The 24,203-nt window shown below is 36.9% G+C and overlaps 1 protein-coding gene and 1 pseudogene across 6 annotated transcripts in view; both read right to left on the reverse strand.

Annotated features, from left to right (window-relative positions):
* The window catches only part of CNOT4 (CCR4-NOT transcription complex subunit 4), a 137,500-nt gene that overhangs the window by 26,260 nt on the left and 87,037 nt on the right, over positions 1–24,203 (reverse strand). For 3 of the 6 annotated variants that reach the window (XM_054564022.1, XM_054564020.1, XM_054564024.1), the window contains exons 7-10: positions 23,955–24,079; positions 7,781–7,838; positions 5,334–5,583; positions 3,724–4,221 (exon numbers count right to left, since the gene is read on the reverse strand). In XM_054564022.1, the coding sequence (XP_054419997.1) occupies positions 3,724–4,221; positions 5,334–5,583; positions 7,781–7,838; positions 23,955–24,079 (931 nt within the window). Of the gene's footprint in view, positions 1–3,723; positions 4,222–5,333; positions 5,584–7,780; positions 7,839–23,945; positions 24,080–24,203 lie in introns of all 6 variants that reach the window. The other 3 variants (XM_054564021.1, XM_054564019.1, XM_054564023.1) reach the window with 1 other exon arrangement.
* LOC129063014 (signal transducer and activator of transcription 2-like) lies at positions 16,471–18,949 on the reverse strand (annotated as a pseudogene).

Genomic DNA, 24,203 nt, shown 5'->3' on the forward strand with positions numbered 1-24,203 from the left:
TGGAGTTCTATGTGAGAGAACATGGTGCTAATGAACACTCAGTAAAAGATTAATTTTCATCAAACCAATAAACTTCATTCTATTTTGTAACTATAGGCCATTATCCCTGACCTGGGCCAATTGTCTCACAAATATATACTGTTGATGAAAAGGAACCTGGAAGTGTGTGAGAGCGAAAATCAATTGTTACAGCAAGAAAGACAAGGTAAGGTACCTGCCAGTGACCTTCATTTTGTAGAACATCAATGTTGTAGTGGAAAAACATTCCAATTACTGAATTTGGGGTCTGAATTCTTATTCTAGTTCTCTTACTAACTGAATGCGTGACCTTTAACAAATTATTTAACCTTTCTGGAACACAGTTTTGCCATTCCTAAAATGAAGGGTTGGATAAGTCACTTTTTAGGACCAGGAAAGTCGTTTTTTAAAACAAAAGCACATGGTTCCAATAATAAAAAGATCTGCATGGACTTACTATAACTCCCACTAATTAAAGATCCCCAGAATATTAACTTCAAAATTCCTTCTAACTTAACCAAATGTGCTGCCAAGAAAATGCTGCTAAAAAAAAAATTCTTCTAATTAAGGAAATAACTAATTTTAAACACAAAAATGTTTTCAATTAGGCAAAGGAAATGGAAGCCACATTTCTGTCAAGCCTCTGGTAACTGTCTTTCCCATGATAGGTTTCAGATATATCAATTTTTAATAATTAACTGAAACAAATCAAACTAAAAATTTAAATACAAATATATAATAAATATAGATGTGGTATCTGTATGATATGTAGGTGACAGACACCTCTGAATATCGGCTCCTGAAGGTCAGGGGCTCTATTTTGCCCCACTTATCTAAAGAATAAATATACATGACTTTTCCAGTGTAGATTATTGTCTAAGCATATCTTAAAGTGGCTGGTCTCACCAACACGGTATGCACACTCCATTTTCAAGCTCTTAAGGAAAAGCTACCCTGTGTAAAATACCATGATATTTGTTCATTGCAGGATACTAAGTTGAACCTATTTCAATAGTTCAACGCAAGTACAAATGAGTTACAGCTAGCAGTGGGGAAGGCAGATACTGCCTATGTATTAAATTGCTTCAAATTAGACATAGTTAAAATGTACACAGTTTTCTAGAATTTTACTTTGTCATTTCTAATTATTACTAAAAATACTAAATCATCTGGCTACAATTATACAACTATTCTGTTTTGAGGCTTAGCACATTCAGCTTTCTGCATAGCTACCAAATATCTGTCAAATTTTTATAGGCAATAAGATAAGTCTGCGTAACTCTTGATAACAACTTTGGTACATTAAAACTAAAATTCCTCTAGTCATCAGAGCCTTAAAAATAATCTAATAAGCTTAGAAATAATTCACCAAATACCAAAGAAGTATGCATAGTCAAAATCTGAAATGACAAACCCTACCCACCTCCCACAAAGTTTTTTCTATAAAGTATCTATCTACCTTAGATGAAGATTTCAAATGACTACCATGAGGACAACTACACTCACAAATCAGTGATTACTCATTACCACTGTGGCACTTCCAGAACGCCCACTGGCTTGAAGTATCTGGATTGAAACTGTTCTTTTTGTGCTCATGGACAATGCGATAATAATAAAACTGGGAGAACAGACCATGATCATGTAATAAGTCAAATAAAAGTAACAGTGGAGACAGCTAAGAACCAGAGCACCACAAAGGCCCCCGCCTTCCTGCAGCGCCACGGCCGTGCTGTCTGCCTTGCTGTCAGAGCTCCCCGCTTTCTCTTCCGGCCTTTCTACAACACAAGGGAGCACCTCCTGTCGGGAGAAGGGAGTCTGGTTCCTCCTTACCATCATGACACAGTGACAACTTCCTGCCTCTATGCCTTTGTTCGGACATTTCCGAAAACAGAAAAGGTCTCTCTAACGCGCCCTGCTATCCCATGCTATCCAAGACACCACAGTATGGATCAATTTCTACTTCTTCAATGAAACCTCCCCAATAGTAGAAATTCCATTCATGTCTCTGGGGTTCCAGTATTATATAGTTATCGCTTTCATACATAATCTTCATTTTATCTCAACTACACTATAAAGTACCTGGAAACAGTATCTATAGTTTATATTTCTTTTGTATTACCCACATGGCCTAGTTCATTCTTGGGCAAATTGGAGCTCAAATAATTGGTTTAATATTTTTAACCAATTATTGGTTTATTAATTATTGGGCATATTGGAGCTCAAATAATGGTTTAATATTTTATTTTTAAATGTTTAGAATATTTAGGGAAATGTAACTTTAATTTTAATATTATAATCAGTTACAAGGTACACTACTAGTAATTAAAATTCCACATTTCTCAAAGATTAAAACAAAGCAAAACAAAATTACACTCTAATATGCTGTCTTGAAAGGAAGAATAAAGGGAGTACCAGAAACCAAACATTTAATGTTTCTGTGAATATCATCTAGACAAGGCTTAAAAAATGTCACCTACTAACCATCATATCAAATAAACAAATGCCAGGAGTCCCACTGATGTGTAAACTGCTCTACAGTAAGTGCTATCAAGATTATGTAAATTAACTTTGCTGCATCAACTGTTAACTGCACTCTATCAACAGCCATAAACAATACTCTCAACCCACCTACATGTCTTAAAAATGAAATACTGTTGTTCATAAAGAGATTACAGCCAAAGAATTTTGATGGATCTCTGTAAATTCACTTATAACCTTGCTAAAAACAAGAGAACAAACACCTTGCTGGTAAAAGCACATTAGGACAATAATGCTGTGCTATGCTGTATCTTAAAGGCTATGACAAAGGATAAAAAAAAACCTTAATGAATTATATATGAGTGAGGGACTATTCTATTCTTCTTGAGAGAATCAGAAGAGGAACAAGCTCTTTTACCAGTTGCCTCTAAAGCCTGAATTAAATTTTGAAAAAAACTATTAATAAGATGATTCCTTTAGATATAGAAGTCACTTGATCTAAGGCTAAAATGGGAACTTAAAACCCAAAAATTCTGAAGCCTTCCAGGTAACAGTACAAAACCAGAAGTATTCTGGCATCACTTACAGGAACTTAATAAGCACCCCGCTCCCAAATAAAAATGACATAGCAAAAGGGAAAATATCTCTCCTTAAACAATTCCTTTTTCACAGAAAGTATACTTATGCACATATGTCTGTGAAACAGTAATAATCAAAGTTCTCAAATATTAAATACTTTATGAATATATAGCACAGTTTTGATGTGTATGTGTGTATCAGTCAAAATAAGTAACTGCCAAAAGTAGTTAGAGTGGCTTTATCTCTTATGCTCTCGCTTATTACCACCTTAAAATATTTTTTTTGAACCCGTTTACTTTTAGAATGTATAATCAAAAATTTTACCATGATGTTGGTACCATAATTTCAGAGCCCGTTTTTCCTTTTTCTTTTTGTATTTTTATGGCACGTGGAAGTTTAGTAACTATCCTAGCAAGTGAAATGACTCCATGCAATAACTAGGTATAATACTCCACCATCCTTATAAAGCTCAATATTACAAGGCATCCACCCAATTAAAAAATTTTTATAAGAACTTTAATTTTTTTCCACAGAAATTTCCAAGACTAATGATAAGTACTCCGTTATTCAAAAGTTCCCTCCCTGTCCACCCACCAACCTGAAGGCATGAATTATTCACAAAGTCTCAAGGGCTATAAATGAACCTACCTGTTATAGGGATCCCTCCCAGACCTGTGTTGTGCTGTGGCGGGAGATTCAAGTCCAAGAAATTACTATTTGAGGTGGGGTTTGCTGTGTGGTTCAAGTGCATGATGCTATTGCGTGGAAAGGCCATCCAAGGATAGCGGGCTGCCTGGCCTGGAAAATTGAACGAATTATAAACTGCTCGGTGCTGCTGAAATTGAGGGAACCTCTGTGGCAAGACTGAAAAGGTACTATTGAGAGAGTTGGCATTTGTAGGTGCAGCGGGATGCAGGAACCCAGAGCCTGGACCTTTGGCGGTTGTAGTGTGTGAAGAGGAGTTCTGAAGAGAGGTGGGTGACAGGGAAGGCTGGTCTTGGACTGACAGTTCCTTTTCAATCAGGTCTGCTAAGGCTTTTCGAGTGACATCAAAGGGATCAAAACCCAAGTCATCCTCTGGTTGTTTAGAAGAACCAAAGCCAAATGCTGCTTGCCAGTCTGTAGAGGACGATACTGGGATTGTTTCTGTTGGGGAGAAAATTGGTGATGAGTTTAAAATACATAGCTCACTGTCATACTTAATGAGTATCCACACTAGTGAAAGTTAAACATCGTATTACAAGACAAAGGTAAATATACACAAAATATGTATGATTTCTTAGTATATTAAAATTGTAAAATTACAAAAGACTTCATATATTTCTAGAAATGATTTCATTCCTAAATTACGAACTTCAGAAACTCCGAATGACATTTACTGATTGTGCTAATCAAAGAAAAAGTACTTGAAATCCAAGTTATACTCTCAGTCTTTCAAAATCAAAACCCAGAACAAGTCATTTAAATGAAGTAGAGTAATAACATATATGAAAGAACAGAATTTATTAGTGAAGTTCATATTTTAAAATGTATTTATTAAAGACAGTATATAAATAGTCTTGAATATCATATTTTTTGCTGTGTATAACGTGCACATTTTTGCTCAAATTTTTGAGGGAAAAATAAGGATGCGTATTATACATGGGTGTGATGATTACATAACATGGGTATAACAATCCCATGTATAATGGGCACAAAAATGTGGGTGCGCATTATACACAGCAAAATGCAGTATGTGCTTTATATACTGCTAAGAAAAAGTAATGTAACTTAATAAAGTATCTTTAATCTTTATAGATTTTAAAATTTGTCCCCTCCATTGACAATAGATGCTTTTGTCAATATTAATTTTATGCCAACTTTCACATTAGTAAGAGAACTTAGAATGAATAAAAATGAAAATGGTTCAAAAATATAAATTTTAATATAAACTAACATGTCTTTTGTCAGCCGGGGAGAAATCTTAAATTTAACTATATAATACAAATCTGATTAAAAATGTAAACCCTTAATACTTCCTTAAAGGAGTAAGTGTTTTATTACTGGGAAAAAATGATCTAACCACTGATTTCTGGAGAAATCTGTTAACACAGAACTAAGTTCCAGGTCATGTAACAGCTTATCTAACCATCCAATTCCATGTAGTTTATTTAAATGATTACATTTTTGTAAGAAAGGATAAAAACACATCTGGCAAGGGTCTTATTTCGGCCTGCGAGTGTGACTATTAACTTGCAGGAGTGCTGATACATACATACCTGATGTGAAGAGGCTCTGCGGCTCTGGTGCTGTGGGCCAGTCACTGGATGTCTGTGGGGAGCTGGGGAAAGGAGGAAGCCCACTTGGAATAGGGTTGGGATGGCGAAAGTTATCTGAGAATAACGACTGTGACTCAGTTACTGCCCCTTCAAAAGGAGACCGTGCACTGTGATTGGATGAACTGATGGGGATGACTGGGTTAGATTTTGATAAACCAGGTGGTGGTGAAGGTGTATCACTGTTAGGTATCTAAATAAAATAGGAAAAGAAAAGAATAATCAACATAAATTTATAATAAGCCACAATTAAAACGACTTGCAACAAAGAGATAATTAGAATAGTGGTCTTCAAACTGGGGTACTTGGAAACTTTTTATGAGCGCGCAAATTTTCAAAAACCTCCATCACCTTGCATAGGTACTCTTTTCTGAAACTGACCATCCTGAAAACACTAAGCCAATCTCCTCTTGTTTTACAACCCTTACAACCTAACGCCTCTCACTTTACACAGAAAAGAATACTTCTCACTCTCTGAGACCTATCTATAATATTTTGTTCAATGGTGAGAACTTTCTGGGAGCCACACAAAAATTGATTAGAAATACTCAGGTTGGTGATGAGAGGGCACCTGACTCGAATGACTAGATTCTTTTGCAAACTAAAGTGATTCCCAATACATTAGTTTTGGGGGACAATGTGAAAAGGAGATCTAACTAATCTAATCAAGTTATTTCCAAACACATCATTAAAAATAATTTTTATGATAAATCGTTATGATTTCTAGGTATTTAATTTAAAAGAGTTGGAAAAAATATTTTTAAGTATATTTTATTGATCATGCTATTACAGTCGTCCCATTGTTTCCTCCCCTTTACTTCCCTCTGCCATGCCCCCCTCACACCAGCAGCCCCCCACCCCCACTTACATATAAGTTCTTTGGCTTCTCCATTTCCTATGCTATTCTTAACCTCCTCCTGTCTATTCTGTACCTACTAGTTATGCTGCGTATTCCTTGTACCTTTTCCCCCATTCTCCCCCCTCCCCCGCCCCACTGATAACCCTCCCTGTGATCTCCATTTCTGTGATTCTGTTCCTGTGCTAGTTGTTTGCTTAGTTTGTTTTGGGATTTGTTTTGTTTTAGGCTCAGTTGTTGAGAGTTGCGAGTTTGTTGTTGTTTTACTGATCAGGGTTTTGATCTTAGCACTTACATTTAGAAAAATAAAAATATGACTGGGATTATTGCTGAAGCTTGTACCAAAAGGTAGTATTCATCTATAGATACATGAAAACTGATTTTAAAATGGCCCTGTTTCAGGATTTCCAATATAATTTCGATTTCCAATATAATTTTAGTGGTTGTTTAATAACTAACTTTATCAAAACCTATACTTATATAAGTTGCTTTGATCAAATGAAAATACCAATATACAATATGTTGGATGTTACATCCTTTACAATTTTTAAAACCTATTATTCAAAAATCTTAAATGTTAGCCTAAAATACACGAGGGGACAGATTTTCAAATTCTTTTATGAAATTTGTGAGCAAAAATTTTAGAAAAGCAGTGTATTCCAGGTCTCTAAGTTTCTCACACACATTGTGGAAGAGATTAGACCTACAATTTTTTACCAATGTAAGAAGGTGTACAGAAACTTAACCAGTGAAAAACGAGCAACTGGACAGAATGATACAAAGCATGCTCTAAAGATCGGGACCTCATTCATTATCACTGTTGGAGCAACTCAGATCCCATAGTCATTCGGTGGAAGGGACAAAACTTTTGGGAGCAAGTATACTGAGAAAAGAAAATTGACAGCAAGGGACAGGGGAGCAATACGGCACAGAAGCAACTCTTTGACATCAGGAATATATAAAACATAGTCTGGGACCATTTCATGTAGGGTCAAGAAGGCCATTGCCCTGACCAGTGTGCTTCAGATGGTTGGGCTGCAAAGTGGAGAAAGGTCGCTGGTTCGGTTCCTGGTCAGGGCACATGACCGGATTGTGGGTTCGGTCCCCAATCGGGGCGCGTGCAAGAGGCAACTGACCGATGCTTCTCTCTCACGTGGATGCTTCTCTCCCTCTTTTTCTCCCTCCCTTCCCCTCTCTCTAAAAATAAATAAAAATAAAATATATTTTTTTAAAAAGACCAATAACAACAGACTCCAGGGACACTAATAATGTCACACAGTACAATAACATATGGTCATACTTGTAATTCTGATTCATGAAAGGGTTAAGTTATGCTCTATAGATTCTGTGGAGAAAAAGAAGGCTAATTACAATACATTTAACAAGGATGTTAAATCATTAAACATCAAACAATTTAGATTGTTTAACGTTTAAAGTATTTTTCTCTATCTAGAAAATTCACTTACATGGAATACCGTTTTGGAGTGGGGTGGAGAGAGCAGATAAATGAAAAGATATGGTATCAAAATCTTACCTGCTGGGAATTATCACCATTCCCTATACTGAGAGAATCTGAAGGTTTATCAATGGGGCTGTAAAAAGAAAACAAATTGAATAAAATCAGAGTAAAATCATTCTCCTACAACAAAAACAAACTTCCCAAAAGCCAGAAAAACAGACATATTATCCTCTTAATATTTATTGAAGCATTGTGAAGATATTAGATTGATGTCAAGGATACAAAGAAGTAGAGTAAGACAAAATCCCTACCCCTGAGCAACTTACATTCTAATTAGGTTCTGCAAAAACAATGGGTGAAACAAGTTTATTTTAAGAAGTACTACTTAAAATGGATACTACTCCAAGTAATGGGTTAAAAGTCTAACCACTTATTTAGTTTTGTGCACATATTAACACATTACACATTAAACTTCTTGACATAAAACCCATTTTTCTATGTGTTTCACAGGAACGTTCTCTATTGGAATGCTCTCTAAAGGTTCTTAACAATTAATTTAATACTTCAATATCCTAATCACAACCCTGCAGAAGCTATGCACAAGTATACACACACACACACGAGACTAATAGAAACAAATTTTTGTGCTAACAATTGACTCTTAAAAAAAAGAAACATTAAAACTTGACTCCCACAGTGAGAAAATGCAGTACCACAGTAAAGTAATAAAGAATTGATAAAGTCCATTTAGGTCCATTTTATCTCATTTGCCTTAAAACAAAACCTTTACAAGCACTACAACACTTACATAGTGTTGACACACAACTAGCAAGCCATTTCTACAACTGACTTTAATGCAGCACATGAACCAGAGAACAGTATTAATACCCAAATGGAAATACTTATTTCTGATACAATACTAGAGCCAAAAGAATTGCGATGCCACACATTTCTCAGTATTATCTTATTGCCTGAAAATACATACAAAGTCACCTTACAGACAACTTACTGGTACCACATTTAATTGTTCTAAAAAATTTTTAACAAGGGCTAGAACCCAACCTGAACACCAAGAGTACCTTCTGCAGGAACACTGCCAGATGCTCTAGAATGCCAGGTCTGAAATTTACTTGAAGAGCACCTTAAGTTCTTATCATTCACAAAATATCTATAATCAATTCAATTTATTAAGTTGAGTGGGTAATTACAAATAATTTTAAGGTATAGTTCTGAGTCTATTAAGTTTAAAGACATTTGGGGCAACAATTGCACACAAATATCAGCCAGTGCCAATGAGTTGATGAATTTTTAATCAACAAACGCTACAGGTCCTTAGAAGTGAAGTCACTGCAAGTGGGGCATTTAGGGAACATTTCGTAGGGGAGTTCAAATTTAAGTAGGCCCTTAAAAAGACCTACACATTTGGAGAAAGGAGGAAGAAAAGGGGAAAGAAGAGCATTAAGGGTAGGAATTATCAATACAAGTGTCTCTGGAATCAAAAGGTAGCAGAGCTGGGAGAAAGTTAAGTAATTAGTTTAGCACATTAGGGATGATTGTAACAATGGGAAGTAAGGACAGAAAGATGGACAGAGGCCAGACACTAGAGGCCAACAAAATTTTTGAGCAAAGAAATGATATAAACAAAGCAATGTTTTAAAAAGATAAATTTGGTGGTAACATGAAGAACAGACTGGTACATAATACAGATTAATCTGAGATAAACCGGCAATATTTTTAAAAAATGTTTACGTGGTAAAATACAATTAACATAAAATTTACTGTCTTAGATATTTTTAAGTGTACAGTTCAGTGTTACTAAATACATTCATTCACACTGTTGTTAAATCAACATTACCAACCATCCCTGTAACTCTTTCCATCTTGTAAAAACTGAAATTCTGTACCCACTAAACACTACCTTGCCAACTTCCCCTCCCCGCAGCATCCACCATTGTATTTTCTGTATGATTTTGACTACTCTAAATACCTTGTGTAAGTGGAATCAGAGAGTATTTGTCTTATCATGACTAGTTTAGTTAACAATGTCCACACAGTTCATCTATGTTGTAATATAGTGAAGAAAGCTCTTCCTTTTTAAGGCTGAATAATGTTACATTGTAGGTATACAACATATTTTTGCTTGTTCATTGATCTGTCCATGGACACTTTGGTTGCTTCCATGTTTAATCTACTGCGAGTAATGCTGCTATGACACAGATATGCAAGTATCTCTTTGACATGCTGCTTTCAATTCTCTTAGGTGTATACCCAAAAGTGAAACTGATGAATCGTATGCTAATTCTATTTTTAATTTTTTGAGGAATCTCCATACAGTTTTCCACAGCAGCTGTACCATTTTACATTCCTACCACTAGTGCACAAGGGTTCAAATTTCCTCACATCCCTTCTAACTTTGTTTTCTGCTTTTTCCCCCCAGGTATTTATTGTCCATTTGTGTATATCTTCTTTGAAGAAATGCCTATTAAAGTCCTTTGCCCATTTTTGAATCAGGTTATCTAAATTTTTGTTGTTGAGTTTTAGGGGTTGTTTACATATTATTATTAGTCCCTTATCAGATATGTGACTTGGAAATATTTTCTCCCATTTTGTGGCTTGTCTTTTTACTGTAGATAATGTCATTTGATTCACAAAATTTTAAAATTTTCACGAGATCCAATTTGTCTATTTTTTTCCTTTTATCTGGAGTCATATGCCTTTGGAGTCATATTCAAGAAATCTTTGCCAAATCCAATGCCATAATGCTAAGTAAATATCATAAGGTCTTATGCTTTCTTTCAAAGGTTTTGTTTTAGGTCTTACATTTAGGCCACTGATCCATTTTGAAGTTTGTTTTTTTTTTTTTAATATTCAGCTGAGGATACACTTACTAATTTTAGGTAGAGAAACACTGATGTGAGAGAGAAACATTGATCAAGTTGCCTCCCATGCATGCCCCGATGGGGGACTGAACCCACAACCTAGGTATGTGCCCTGACCAGAGATTAAGCCTGCAATACTTTGGTGTAGGGCACAGCATTCCAGCCAATAGCCATATGGCCAGGGCTTCAAGCAACTTTTGAATATGGTGTTAGGTAAGGGTCCAACTTCATTCTCTTGCTTGTGGATATCCAGTTTTCCCAGCACTATTTCTTGAAAAAACTGTCCTTTCACCCAGGAACTTATCTTGGTACCCTTGTCAAAAATCATCTGACCCTGTATGTGACAGTTTATTTCTGGACTCTCTCTTCTATTCCATTGGTCTATATGTCTGCCTTTAGCCAATAAATAACACACTGCTTTGACTACTGTAGCTTTGTGTAAGTTCAGAAATCAAAAAGTGTGGGTCCTCCAGTTTAATTCTTCCTTTTCAAGATTATTTGGCTATTTGGAGATTCCATGTGGATCTTGGAATGGGTGTGCTAGCTGCAAAAACCTCCACTGGAATTTTGATATAAATTGCACTGAATCTGTAAGCAGCTTTGGGTAGAACTGACACTTAATAATCCTAAGGCTTCCAACCCATGAAACTGAGATGTTTCTTAATTTATTTATATATATTCTTTCAGCAATGTTTTGTAGTTTTCATTGCACAAGTCTTTTTTTTTCCTCAGTCAATTTCTAAATATTTTATTATTTATGATGCTGGGAATAGAATTGTTATTGTAATTTCTGTACTTTATTTTTCTTACAATGTCTTTGTCCAGCTTTGGTAATCAGGGTAATGGCCTCACAGAATGAGTTAGAAGTGTTCCCTCCCCTTCAATTAAAAAAATTTTTTGTGGGAAAAGATTAGTATTTGGCAGAGCTCATCACTGAAGCCACCAATTCCAGGGCCTTTCTTTGCTGGAAGATATTTCATTATTAATCAGTCTCCTTACTAGTCATTTATCTATTCATATTTTCTATGTCTTCCCTTTTCTTGGTCTTGGTAGATTTTGTTTCTATGTATCTGTCCACTTCCTCTAGGTTATCCAATTTGTTGGCATACAGTTGTTCACAGTGTTCTCTTACCTTTTTTTTAATTTCTGTAGAATCTGTAGTAATGTCCCTACTTTCATTTATGATTTTAGTAATTTGCGCCTTTTCTTTTTTAACAGCCCATTTAGCTAACCAATTTATCAATTTTATCCATTTTGTCAATCTTCTCAAAGAACCAACTTTTAGTTCCCCTGATTTTCTCTACAGTTTTTTATTCTCTATTTCATTTAACTCTGCTCTAATTTTTATTATTTCCTTCCTTCTGCTAGCTTTGGGTTTAGTTTGTTCTTTTTTTCTTATTCTTTAAGTTATAAAGTTAGGTTGCCGATGGGATCTCTCTTGTTTTTTGTTGTAAGCATTTACAGTAGTCCCTCCTTCCACAGAGTTTTGTATCCTGTGGTTTCTGTTACCCGGGGTCATCTACGGTCTGAAAATATTAAATGGAAAGTTCCAGAAATAAACACTTCGTAAGTTTTAAGTTGTTCATCATTCTGAGTAGCATGATGAAATCTTGTGCCATCCTGCTCCATCCTACCTGGGACATGAATCACCCCTTTGTCCAGCATATCCATGCTGTATATGTCACCTGCCTACTAGTCACTTGGTAGGCTTCTCCGTTATCGGATCAACTGTCATAGTATCAATGCTTGTGTTCAAGTCACCCTTGTTTTATTTAATAATGTCACATTCACATAACTTTTATTACAATATATTGTTATAATTGTCCTATTTCATTGGTAGCTATTATTGTTATTCTCTTACTGTTCTTAATTTATAAATTAAACTTTATCACAGGTATATATGTATGTATAGAAAAAAACACTGTATACATAGAGTTAAGTACTATACTAGGTTACAGGCATCCACAGGGGTCTTAAAACTCATCTGCTGCATAGAGGGAAAGACTACTGTATAGCCATAAATCTCCCAATTAGCATCACTTTTCCTGCTCCTCATAACTTTTGGTGTGTTGTATTTTCTTTTTCATTGGTCTCTAAGTATTTTCTAATTTCCCTTGTGATTTCTTTGATCCAATAATTTTTAAAAAGTGTATAATTTCCAAGTTTCTCACTTTTTTCCCTTTTGTTAATGGTTTCTAACTTCAACCTATTGCAATCAGAAAAGATAACTGGTATATCATCTAACTTTTAAAATCTATCATTTGCTTTTACCAGTCTGCCAATCTCTGTCTTTAGATTGGAGAGTTGACTCCATTTACATTTAGAGTAATTACAGATAAGAATGGAGTTACATCATTATGTAATTTTTTTTATAGCCCCCCCTTCATTTCCTGCATTACTATCATTTTGTGTTTAGTTGACTTTTTTTGTAATAAAATGTTTCAATTCCTTTCTGATTTACTTCTGTATATATACTAGAGCTATTCTCTTTGTTGTTACCATGTGGATTATATTTCACATCTTAAAGTTATAACACTCTACAAAGTTATACTAACTTAACTTCAAGAGCATGCAAAAACTCTGCTCCTTTATAGCTCCACCTCTACCCCTTTGAGTTGTTGATATCACAGAATTACCCCTTACAAATCAAAGTTACAGCAATACTAGCTTTTATATTAATATACTGGACCTTAAAGGTATTGCTCACTTAAATCACGTAGGAAACAAAAAGTATAGTTACCAACCACTGTTACAATATCACTAGCTTTCATAACAGATTTTCATTGCTACCTACTCTGCCACATATGTACCTTTACTGAGATCTTTATTTCTCCATAAGGTTTCTGTGTAGTGTCCTTTCATTTCACCTTGTAGGACTCTCTTGAGCAGTTCTTGCAAGGCAGGTCTAGAAGTTACAAATGCCCTCAACTTTTGTTTAGCTGAGAATGTCTTAATTTCTCCCTCATTCTTTGGAGACAGTTTGCTGGATACAGGACTCTTGGTTCATATTTTTTCCTTCTTTTAGCACTTTAAATATACTGGCCCACTGTCTTCTGGCCTCCAAAGTTTTTGATAAAAAATATGCTGATGATCTTATTGAGAATCATTTCTATGTGATAACTTGATTCTCTTGATCCTCTCAAGATTCTATCCTTGTCTTTGGCTTTCCAAAGTTTGATTATAACATGTCTCAGTGTGTGTGTGTCTCTTTCAGTTCATCTTAGAATTTGTTAAGCTTCTTGGATGTTTATATTCATGTCTTTCATCAAATTTCGGAAGTTTCTGGCCATTATTTCTTCAAATAATCTCTCTGCACCTTTTTTTCTTCTCCTTCTGAAACTCCAAGAAAGCGTATGCTGGTCAACTTGAGGATGCCCCACAGGTACCTTGGGCTCGGTTCACTTTTCTTCAATCTTTTTTCTCTGTTTGCCTCAGACTTGATAATATCCACTGTCTTATCTTCAAGTTCAATGATTGTTTCTTCTGCCTGTTCTAATCTGTATTTGAATCTTCCAGTGAATTTTTCATTTTAATTATGGTATTTTTAGCTTTGAAATTTCTTTTTGGTTACTTGACATTTCCATTTTGTTCATGCATCCTTTTCTTGACTTTCTTCACCTCTTCATCTAGTTCTTCAAGATTTTTAAAGCGATGATTAAAAGACTTGGTCTAGTATATCTGTCATTCTTTTCCAAACAGTTTCTATTGATTTATTTTTCTCTTTGCAATAGGCAATATTCTTCTGTTTCTTTGTATGACTTACGATTTTTTTGTTGTTATTGAACACTGGCAATTGGAATCTAGGAACATGGTCCCTTTGGAAATCAGATTCTCCCCCTTCCTCAATGTTTGCTTTTTGTTCTTATTGTTTATTGTTTTTAGGGGGAAATTGTTCTAGGTTGTCCCTGCGCTGACAGGATAAACCTTAGATATAAACTTAAGGTCATCTCAGATCGTTTCTTAGACTTTCCCTGGACAAAGAGTCACTTTCTAATTTCCCCTATATACAGTTGTTCTTTAATATCCTAGTCTTTAATGTCTGGCTCCCCAAAGGGGGAAAAGTGAAAATTGAAAGGAGCTAGGCATTAGCCCCATAAATCCCCTGTAAATCACTTCAGAAAGTGGAAGAGGAGCTTGCAAGAATGGGGGAGGCACAACAATGGCTGCCTGACTCACCGTCTGCATCTCTGTGATCAGAGGCAGTACTTGGCAGTCAGAACGGAGCAGAGGTCCTCAATATTTGGAGTACAAGGTGCTTTTTGCCCACTCTGGTTCCGAAGCTACGTGCAAGGTGCTCCAGAAACATGTGCACAGCTGCCTGTCATACTGCTACTGTGCTAAAAGCTGAAATTGATCAAAATTAACCATCGAGTCTTTCCCTGGAAGCTGTAAGCCTTCAAAAGGACTTCAAAGTTCCAAAATAGGTGTATCAGACAGACTGTGCCAGTACAATTATTGTCTAGGTGGGAAGAGAGATTTTTGTTGCTACCTACTACGCCACCTTCCCCAAATCTGCACTATTCTTACAATATTGGAATGAGAGCTAAAAGGTGAGAGGGAGCAATACTAATAGACACAAAAAGATGAAAGTAAAATATTACAAAGGAAGAATCTTGGTTAACCTTCCCAACCACCTCCAACAAAGAGCACTAAATAAAAATTTCCAATATAGTTTAGATCAGTACTGTTCATGTCAAGAGCAATATATGAAAATATTGCATTCAGAATAAATCTCAAAAAGGCTTATGAATTACAACTAATTAGAATAACTTATACCATTTTGTCCACCATGCCAGCTGCAGTTTGATAAGCAAATGTTTTACACTTTCCTGGGAAAGTTTTATCAACGATGCTTAAAAATTTCTAGATCAGTGTTAACAATCACTGATCTAGACAGTCACTGAAATATTGGGATGGCAGCAAGATATCAGTAAGCTTATGTTCCACTGAGTTTTAGTATATTCTTCAATCTATTTTAAGAATAATTAAGGAATTCAAAAATTATAAATGAAAAGCATAAAGATATAACTAGAAATTGCTTTACTTTATATGTGGGCTGTAAAAAGTCTACTGGAGTTAAGTCTGCCACTGTAAGTGCAATCATCATTGTAAAAGTGGAAAATAAAGATATGAGTCCCTGAAAAGGGCATGTAAAACCCTAGGAAAACTTATATTTAAGATTCCAATTCCAATAAATATGAACTCCTTGGATGCCTAATGGCTGGACAGAATGTAGAATGTAGGCAGAATGTAGGGTATCACTAAGAGGTCAAAGTTCTTACCACTTCCCTAGCATGAGATGTCAAACTTGCTTCTTCACTGAACTCTGTGCCTGCTTCGGCTGTGATCCTATTAACAAATTTGTTGTTTTACACTCAACATCCACCCACCCATGTTGCCCCATTATCATGTCAAGAAGGTTAAGAAAGGAAAACAAACTTTAACAAACACTACTTTTCTACTAACGAAGAAAGATACCTGCTCTATGAAATGTACTATTCTCTGATCAAAAATTACCAAACCCAACTGATATCAGATGAAAGACGACTGGGTATGCTAAGATAAATTGCACAGAGCTTTTTTATTTAAAACAAACAAAAAACATCTACAAGTTTCCTTTTCTTCCCTCCCTGCCCCCTCCCCCGAGGGCAAGCACAAAGTTGATTAGCCAATTCTGCTCAGAAAGACCTCTTTCTGAACAGGACTGTTCCTCTAACATGCCAGCCATGAAACATCCACACCTACAGGCACACCTCCAAGACACCGCGGGCTCAGGCCACGGTAACAAAGCAAGTATCTCAATAGAGCAAGTACATCTTTTTGCTGGTGGAGGGCCTTGCCTTCAATTAAAAACAACAACAACAACAACAACAACAAAAAACCCTGTGAAGAACAATGACGTGGAGCGCAATGAAATGAGGTGTGCCTGTACAGGGCCTTTCATCTGCACTTCAGGTGACCCCAGAAGCACATCTTGGGGTGGTGGCAGCTGTCCCCTGGGGTTCCCTGGGACTGGCTCTAGAACAGGCTCCAGCTTCAGTTCTGGTCCCGCGTCTGGCTCTGGCACTCTGTGAAACCAAGCCTAGAGTGGGCTCCAGTCCTGCCTCAAGCAATGGTTCTAGCTCCAGGCCGAGCTCCGGCCCCAGTGCTGGCCCAGCTCCAGCTCTGATGACTCCACTTCTGGTTCCAGGTGAAGCTCCAGCAGCTTATCCCCCTGTGTGTTTGAGACCATAATGAACCTGTGTTCTGGGTAGTTCCTCCAGTCCTGGAGACCAACCATCTCCTGGCTGGTAGAAGCCTCATCCTGGAGGATTGGTGGTAGCGGAAGCAGAGCAGTTCTCAGCTATGTTCTCCTCAGTGAGCGGTTGGTAGTCGTGGATGCTTGCAGTTGGTCTGAGTGACTGCAGTGCCTCCTCGGTGCAGGGCTGCACAGAATAGACGAGAACCTCATCATCCTCCTGGTGTTCTCCCTTTGGATGACTCAGTGAGGCAAGCAGGCACCAGATATGATCTTCTTCAGCAGCTGGTGCTCCTGGTTCTGGTTCACAAAGTCCACGATGCGTCCATCATTCCAGAGATTTGTCAGACGGTCATGTATCAGGTTCAGAATTTTGTCTGCATGTCCAGAATAGTTTGCCTGGGAGGCTCTCTTGTTTAATGAAGTCATCCCAGCACAACAATGCACACTCAGTCCTAGAGTTTTGCCCAAACAACTTGTCACTCAGCTTCCTCAGCTGCTACTGATCAAGGGCTTGGCCAACGAAGACTACCAACTGAGAGAAGGGCCCAGCAAAGTCTAGGAGGGCTTTTCTTTCTTCTTTTGGGGGCGGGAGGATGGCTAAAAAGAAGTACTGATTCTGGGGGTGTGAGCTAAGCAGACTGAACCAGAGAAGTGAGGCCCAGGCAACTGAGAGTAAGTTCATCTTAGATACAGAAATAATAACCACATGGAGGGTGTCTGTTTTCAGCTCCTGCTTCAGTCCCTGGTGGGTGTACCCAAACATGTAGCGGATAATGTGCAGTTCCTCTGTCACACCCAGCAGCCTCATTGTTCTCCTTTCCAAAACACCCGAATGTCTCTATCAGTCAGAGAGCCAAAGTCTCATATTAAGCTCTGACCCAACCCCTTCTTTGGGGGTCAAAATTTTCTGGTTTGAACCTACAATGCATTGTAAAACCTCGTAATGACAGTGTCCTGTCAATGGAGACTTCTGCAGTCAGTGACCCACTGCCTTCCTGGAATCCTACCAACGGCCTTGTTCAAACAGTAAACTTCCTCCCAGTCTTCAGGTTGAAGGGTTGATGGGGACTTTAGGGCACAGCAGGCTGAGTCTTTACCACAAAGGCTTTGTGGAACAGACACGGTAGCAATTCTGTGTCCTGGGCCTTTTGTAGGTCCATCCTTTTGGTCACAGTGTCATCCTGATAGCTAGCCAGGTGACTTCAACCCTTCAGCCCCATCAGCAACTGAGGTAGGTGAAACAGTGTTGCTCCAGCTGTGAACCACTTCTCCAGTGGGTTCCAACTGCGGTCCAGGGAGTTCCAAAGCAGCTATACTTTCCGTGCCTCCAACTTTGGCAGCACTTGCTCAGTTGGGGTAGTTAGTTGGATTAATAATGCTTTAGAAGCACCTAGAACCTCCTTTCCCCTTTCATCCAGTTCACTGGGAGTGTCCCACAGAAGCTGCTACTGTCTGGTCCACGGAGGGGTCCAAAGAGGGTATCCACACTGGGGTCTGGGCCTTTTCTTGAAAGCAGAAGATATCCCGCTGGTCTTTCAGTTGGCTGGTGGATTTTACCAGCTTTTTCATCTTGGCCCTCAATACCAGGATCCAGGATTCAATCTCATGCTGCCAGCTCTCCATAGGTGCTTCAAGGCCTGGTTCTCCTTGTTCGACCGAGCCCTTTGAGCCTGGATCAGAATTAAAGAGATTAAAGATCATCTCAGCCAATTGGGTAGGACTCTGGGGAAAGGTCTGAATGTCCTGATAGAACTTTCACAAGTTGCGCTGTAGCAACAAGCACTCGGGGTCCTGGCTACAGCAGCGACACTCATAGTTCAGTTGGCAAAAGAAGTGGAAGAATAGCATGTTAGCCTTGGAGTTATCCTTGCCCAGTGCAGTCTCCTGGCCAGTTCTGGTCTTCAATCCAGATTGCTAAGTACTATAAAATGTCCACCAGCGGGAGGCTATTTGATCCTGAAATGGGCTATCAAGATTCTGCAAAATCTCCCACTGTACCATTTGGGGTCTGGGTTTGGCGAGGGACTCAATCCCCACTCCCTGCAGTGGCTCTGGTCACAGCTTCTATTCCCTAGAGGGAGCTTCAGACCAGGACCCCCAGCCCTACCTTAGCCTTAGACCCTCTGACCCACCCCATGTAGCGAACTTAGAGGCCAAACTCCCACTCCCAGCCAGGCGCACCAGCACTAGCTGCCACTCAGCTCAGGCTTTCTTAAATCAACCTCTTTTTGCCACACTGAAAAAAGTATCTTGCATTTTGAAACAAAAGTTGTTGTTCATTCCATTTGCAACAGGAAAGATTAACAACCATTTGCACAGCACAAAGCAGTGGGGTAGATGTTGCCCTAGTAAGGGAAAAAAACCTAGGAAGGTATTGGAAAGTTGAAGTGTATTAATTTGGTTCTCTTGGATAAAAGCAAAGAAAAGCAGGTAATATAAACTAAACTAAAAGCAGATGATGTAACCTGAACTAAATTGAAGAACGAGAGAGGCAAAAACAGGTTGACAATCATCTTTGAAGAGGTTTCGAGTTGGAAGACAATCTATACCTATAGTTGAAATACTGACAAGTCACGTGCTGAGAGAAAGCGAAATCAAGGCATCTGAAGACAAAGTCGACTGAAAATCACTGAATTCAAGTGGGACCTAAAAGTTCTGATAGGTAGTTTGGTCTCATAACACAAACTAGACATTATTTCCAGAAAATAATGCTCTGTTTAGTTTAAATCCCTGTAGATAAAAATTCCTAAATATATGATGTTTTCATACAAACAATCTCACTAATTTTTAAAAGAAGGTCTAGCCTGAAATAGTTCTGAAATAATGATGAGATCACAGATTTCTCAGGAGTATTTTTCAATTAACCCAATAATTGGAATCCAGTGCCATGAAGCTTTTCAAAAAATAAATACACAGTTTATATTTATTTAATTAAAATATGGAGGTGTATTTCCAGGCTCTGCCCCTGGAGATTCTAATGCAATGGGTCTCAGTTGAGACACCTGATGCCCAATGATCACTGATCAGAGGAAGTGAAGAGGACCACAGTGAAAAGATCAAGCTTCCTCAAAGCCCCTGTATTTATTAGATTTTAGAGCTAGAAGGAATACTAACATCAAATTTAAATACTTTGTTTTATAGGTAAAATACCAAAATTCACGACTGTGTGCAAGCAGGCAGGCAGACACAGCTACGCCTCCATGTGGCTCTTCAGAGGCCTGGCCAACTCTGCTGCTTCTAACCTGCCCCCAAGTCTTCAGTTGGTAAACAAACAGTGTCTCGATCTAAATGAAAAGTATTTCAAACCCCAAACTTAAAAACAAAGTACCCCAGTCTGTAAATATCGCTACTGTATACCTTCAACACTCCCCATTCTCATTGTTTGTATTTGTCATTTCAAAGTAATTTACTAATATAGAAAAACAGCACATCTGTAGTTCATAATATGACAGATACACTCTCAAATTCAAAACAATGGAGGAAGGGAGAAAATGACACATTCCTTTTTAGAATTTATTTTCATTTAAGTGAGATAGGGATAAAGGCAGATTATAGAACATTAAATACTTACTATCATGTATGTGTATCGAGGGAGCATGTCAGGGTTCAGTGAGGATTAGTAGCTACCATACTCTTAATATTTGTACTCTAGTGTCAGTGTATAAGGTTCCAGGTTTTGCTTTCTTGCAATTCTTCTAAAGCCGCTCCTCACTACATAGGAATGCCAAGAAAAGAGGGAAAGGAAGCGTTTGTTTTCTTTTTCCCCTATGAAGTTTAATTCTCAACTTAATTAAGAAAAACTTCTCTAGGGGAGGACTGTGGAAAGAGTTATGCTGCTCATCATTCCAACTTGGTGAGTCTTCCCTGTGGGAAGAAGAGAACTTATCTACAAATCTGTCCCTACCGCTGTGCCCTGCATGCTTGCAATGTGGAGATGGGAACCACGGCAGACCTTTGATATCCCTAACAGTCCAACTTACCCTCTTGCAAGGGTTAGCAGAGAAGAAAACAAGCTAGAGGAACTTGCTCAAAAAACAAACAACAACAGCAACAGCAAAACACAACCCTCTCTAACTTGGGACACATCAATCATCCTTAATAAATTCTGGGGACCTACTTATGCAAACAAAAAACAACTCCTCTTCCCCTAGGAAAAAAAATTCCTGTTATCATCTACTTATGCAAAGCACAGAACCACATCAAAATTTATTCTGAGTCCCAGCTGAGATGTAGTAGCACTGGCTTTGGGCAAAGTAATTAAATGAGTGCACTGTTGTAAACCCTCCTTGGTCTTCCCCTACAACTTGTGGCTCCTAGGAAATTCCTCTCCTGCTACTGAAAGAGTTATGAATGTGCTCTGAATGACTATACTGTGTATAAAGGCAATAAGATGTTAGTAAATCTATTTATAACTGATCACAAGAAAAATAAGGAAAAGCTAAATAGTAGTTATAAATGCAGAAAAGACATTTGGTAAATTCCAATTTTCACCTCCAATCTAAAGAACAAAGCTCAGTAAATTATATAATTAACAAGATATTTTCATATTGTGATTAAAAATGTTTGTCTCAAATAAATGGTCAAAATCATACTTAAGAGGAGACAACACACTAGAAATATCCCTATAAAAAGTAAAGAATGGGACAAGGATGCCTCCTAGCACCACTAACACTGTTCCTTAATTTTTTGCCTAGGGATTCTCAAACAGGAGGAAGTTTGGGCAGGGGGGGTGGTCCAACACAACAGGAAGCACACACACACACACACAAAACCTTTCCTGAGAGACGCATATGACTCAAGTGTACATGCTAATGGTTGAGATGACTCAATGTTATAATTGTATAATATATATTCTTCCAAATTGGATTTATAAATTCAAGTATTTTTGAAATACAAATAGATTGGTCAACTCTGAGGAAAATTAGATCTGCATACTGCACACAAAATACTTAAGTACATCAATAAAACAGGGCAAAGAGATATAAATTCATTCTCCATAAAAATTTCACTCTTCATCGAATACAAATTAAAATGAGATAGTTTTCTGCCCTGGCCAGGTAGCTCAGTTAGTGTCATCCCAATATGCCAAGGTTGCAGGTTCGATCCCTGGTCAGAGCACATATAAGAATCAAACAATGAATGCATCAATAAGTGGAAAAACAAACTGTTAGTCCTCTTTAAAACATCAATAAATTAATAAATAGTTTTTTAAAATAATTATAAAATGAGAAAGCTTTTTTTGTTTATCGCACCGGCAAATGTGCAGGAAAAAAATTCTCAAATGAAGGATACTCATAATTTTTGACTCAGCAGTTCTACATCTAAGAACATGAAAGACAGAACCAAAATGTTTATATAAAAAAAGTCCATCACAGTGTTATAAATAACAGCACCAAAAGGAAAGTTAACAAAATATATACCAGCAGAAGATTGGTTTAATAAATTTGAAATACTCATATATAATGGATTACTACTCAGCCATAAAAAATTGTTTCCATGACATGGGAAAATACTCATACTAATGGGTAATAAATTTTAAAGGGTAACAAACCAATGTATTTTGTGTTTATATACATTCACTGGAAGGAAAAATACCATAAGGAAATACATCAAATCATTTTCAGTAAAAATGTCTGAGTACTAAGAATACATACAATGTTTACTTCTGTATGCTTTATATATTTTTCTAATTTCCTTCAATAAAAATATACTATTTTTTATATTCAGGATATATTAACGACAAATGTTTTCTAAAAGAGATAATCTAAAACTTAAATTTCTGCTCTCAATTTTCTAGGAGCTATAAACCCAGAATATGAATTTAATTCAAATGACATTTTTAATGAGAACAATGATGTGTATAAAGAGGCGTAGAAAGGTACAAAACGAACAATGGAAAGGGTCAAACATTATCAACCCAGAGAGATCTCTTTTGTACTTGGCTCTTATTATTAGCTTTGATATACCTCGTATACAAAATTCATATAGTTTATTATACAGTAATCTTATGTTTTACTCTGTGGCCTCTTCTATATATATTTATATAAACATGTACATAGGTTTATGTGTATAAAAAATTAAGTTATTTATAAATAATCTTTACTATCAAAGCAAAGAAACAAGGACTTCAAGAATTTAATTTTGAAGAAACTGACTCTGATAATAATGCATGTAGTTTTATTATCTATATACGTAAAATGGCCCTTACATTATTTTAGTCCTAAACAGACAATGGACTATACATGTAACACCCAGACATATAAAACACTTAAGTAAATTTAACTTTGAAATAAAATGTTTAAAAAACAAAATCAATGTATCTAAATTAATTATAGTTATTTGCTTTAAGTGAATTCATTTTATAAAAGCTAAACTTACCAAATTTAAAAAGAATAAACAAAGGTCCTAACTCATCAAACCCTTAAGTTTGATATTCCTTAAAATATTCAGGATAAAGCACAACCCCCAAGTTTGTTTTTACTAATCAGACCATTTTCTTACAGGCTATTACAAAATTAATACAAGAAACGAAGTGCGCCATTTCAGAATGAGACTTGGTATTTAAGACTACGAATTTGTTTAAATATTGACACAATATTGGTATGCACAAAATCGAACTGTCTCTTAAGATGAATAAGATTCTGAATATGGGATACCCTACTCACTCAGAGCATGTAAGACTCTGGTGATTCCTGAGACTACACGACCATGAATATCTGTGTCCCCAACACACAGTATTTCAGTAACTCCCTCTCCCTTTTAGTATTTTGTTCCCTTCAATATGTAAAGGGAAAAACCTCAATGAAGTGACACAGCCTTTTAATAGCCAACATCTCTTAATTTACTTCTGATAATGTATTTATCAATGAGGCTGTTCCTGGGGCAAATCAATACAAATGGCATGCTATCAAGAGGCTCATTTAAATGATCAGCAGGGAGCAGCAGGCAGAAAATCTTCAAACCCAGAAATTTTGACTCATCATTTCCTATACAGTGCAACAATTCTGCATAAATGACAGACACTACAAGAAGGATTCTGCCTGAAAATGATGTAGAAGGAAAAGAGAAGGTTGACAGACATGAAGGTAAGGTGTCTAATTACACGAATATCGGTACTTACGTATCATACCTCTGTAGTGGGGTCACTTTGTTCTTATTCTTATCAACTGAACCCGTAGATAGTTGAAGAAAATTGGGGTTTAATTTATATAATTCTTGTAGTAGCTTCTGTTCATATTCTTGGTGTTTACCTGCCTAAATCAAACAAGAAATTAAAACTGCAGTGAGGTTTCACAAAATAGGTGGTATAAAATATTGAATTACTTTCTGAATTATTAAAGATATCCTAAATAAAACATGTAAGGGCTTTTCACATCAG

This window comes from Pteronotus mesoamericanus, unplaced genomic scaffold, assembly GCF_021234165.1.
Source record: "Pteronotus mesoamericanus isolate MK-2021 breed Mesoamerican mustached bat unplaced genomic scaffold, CSHL_Meso_final scaffold_85, whole genome shotgun sequence".
NCBI classification, from domain to species: Eukaryota; Metazoa; Chordata; class Mammalia; order Chiroptera; family Mormoopidae; genus Pteronotus; species Pteronotus mesoamericanus.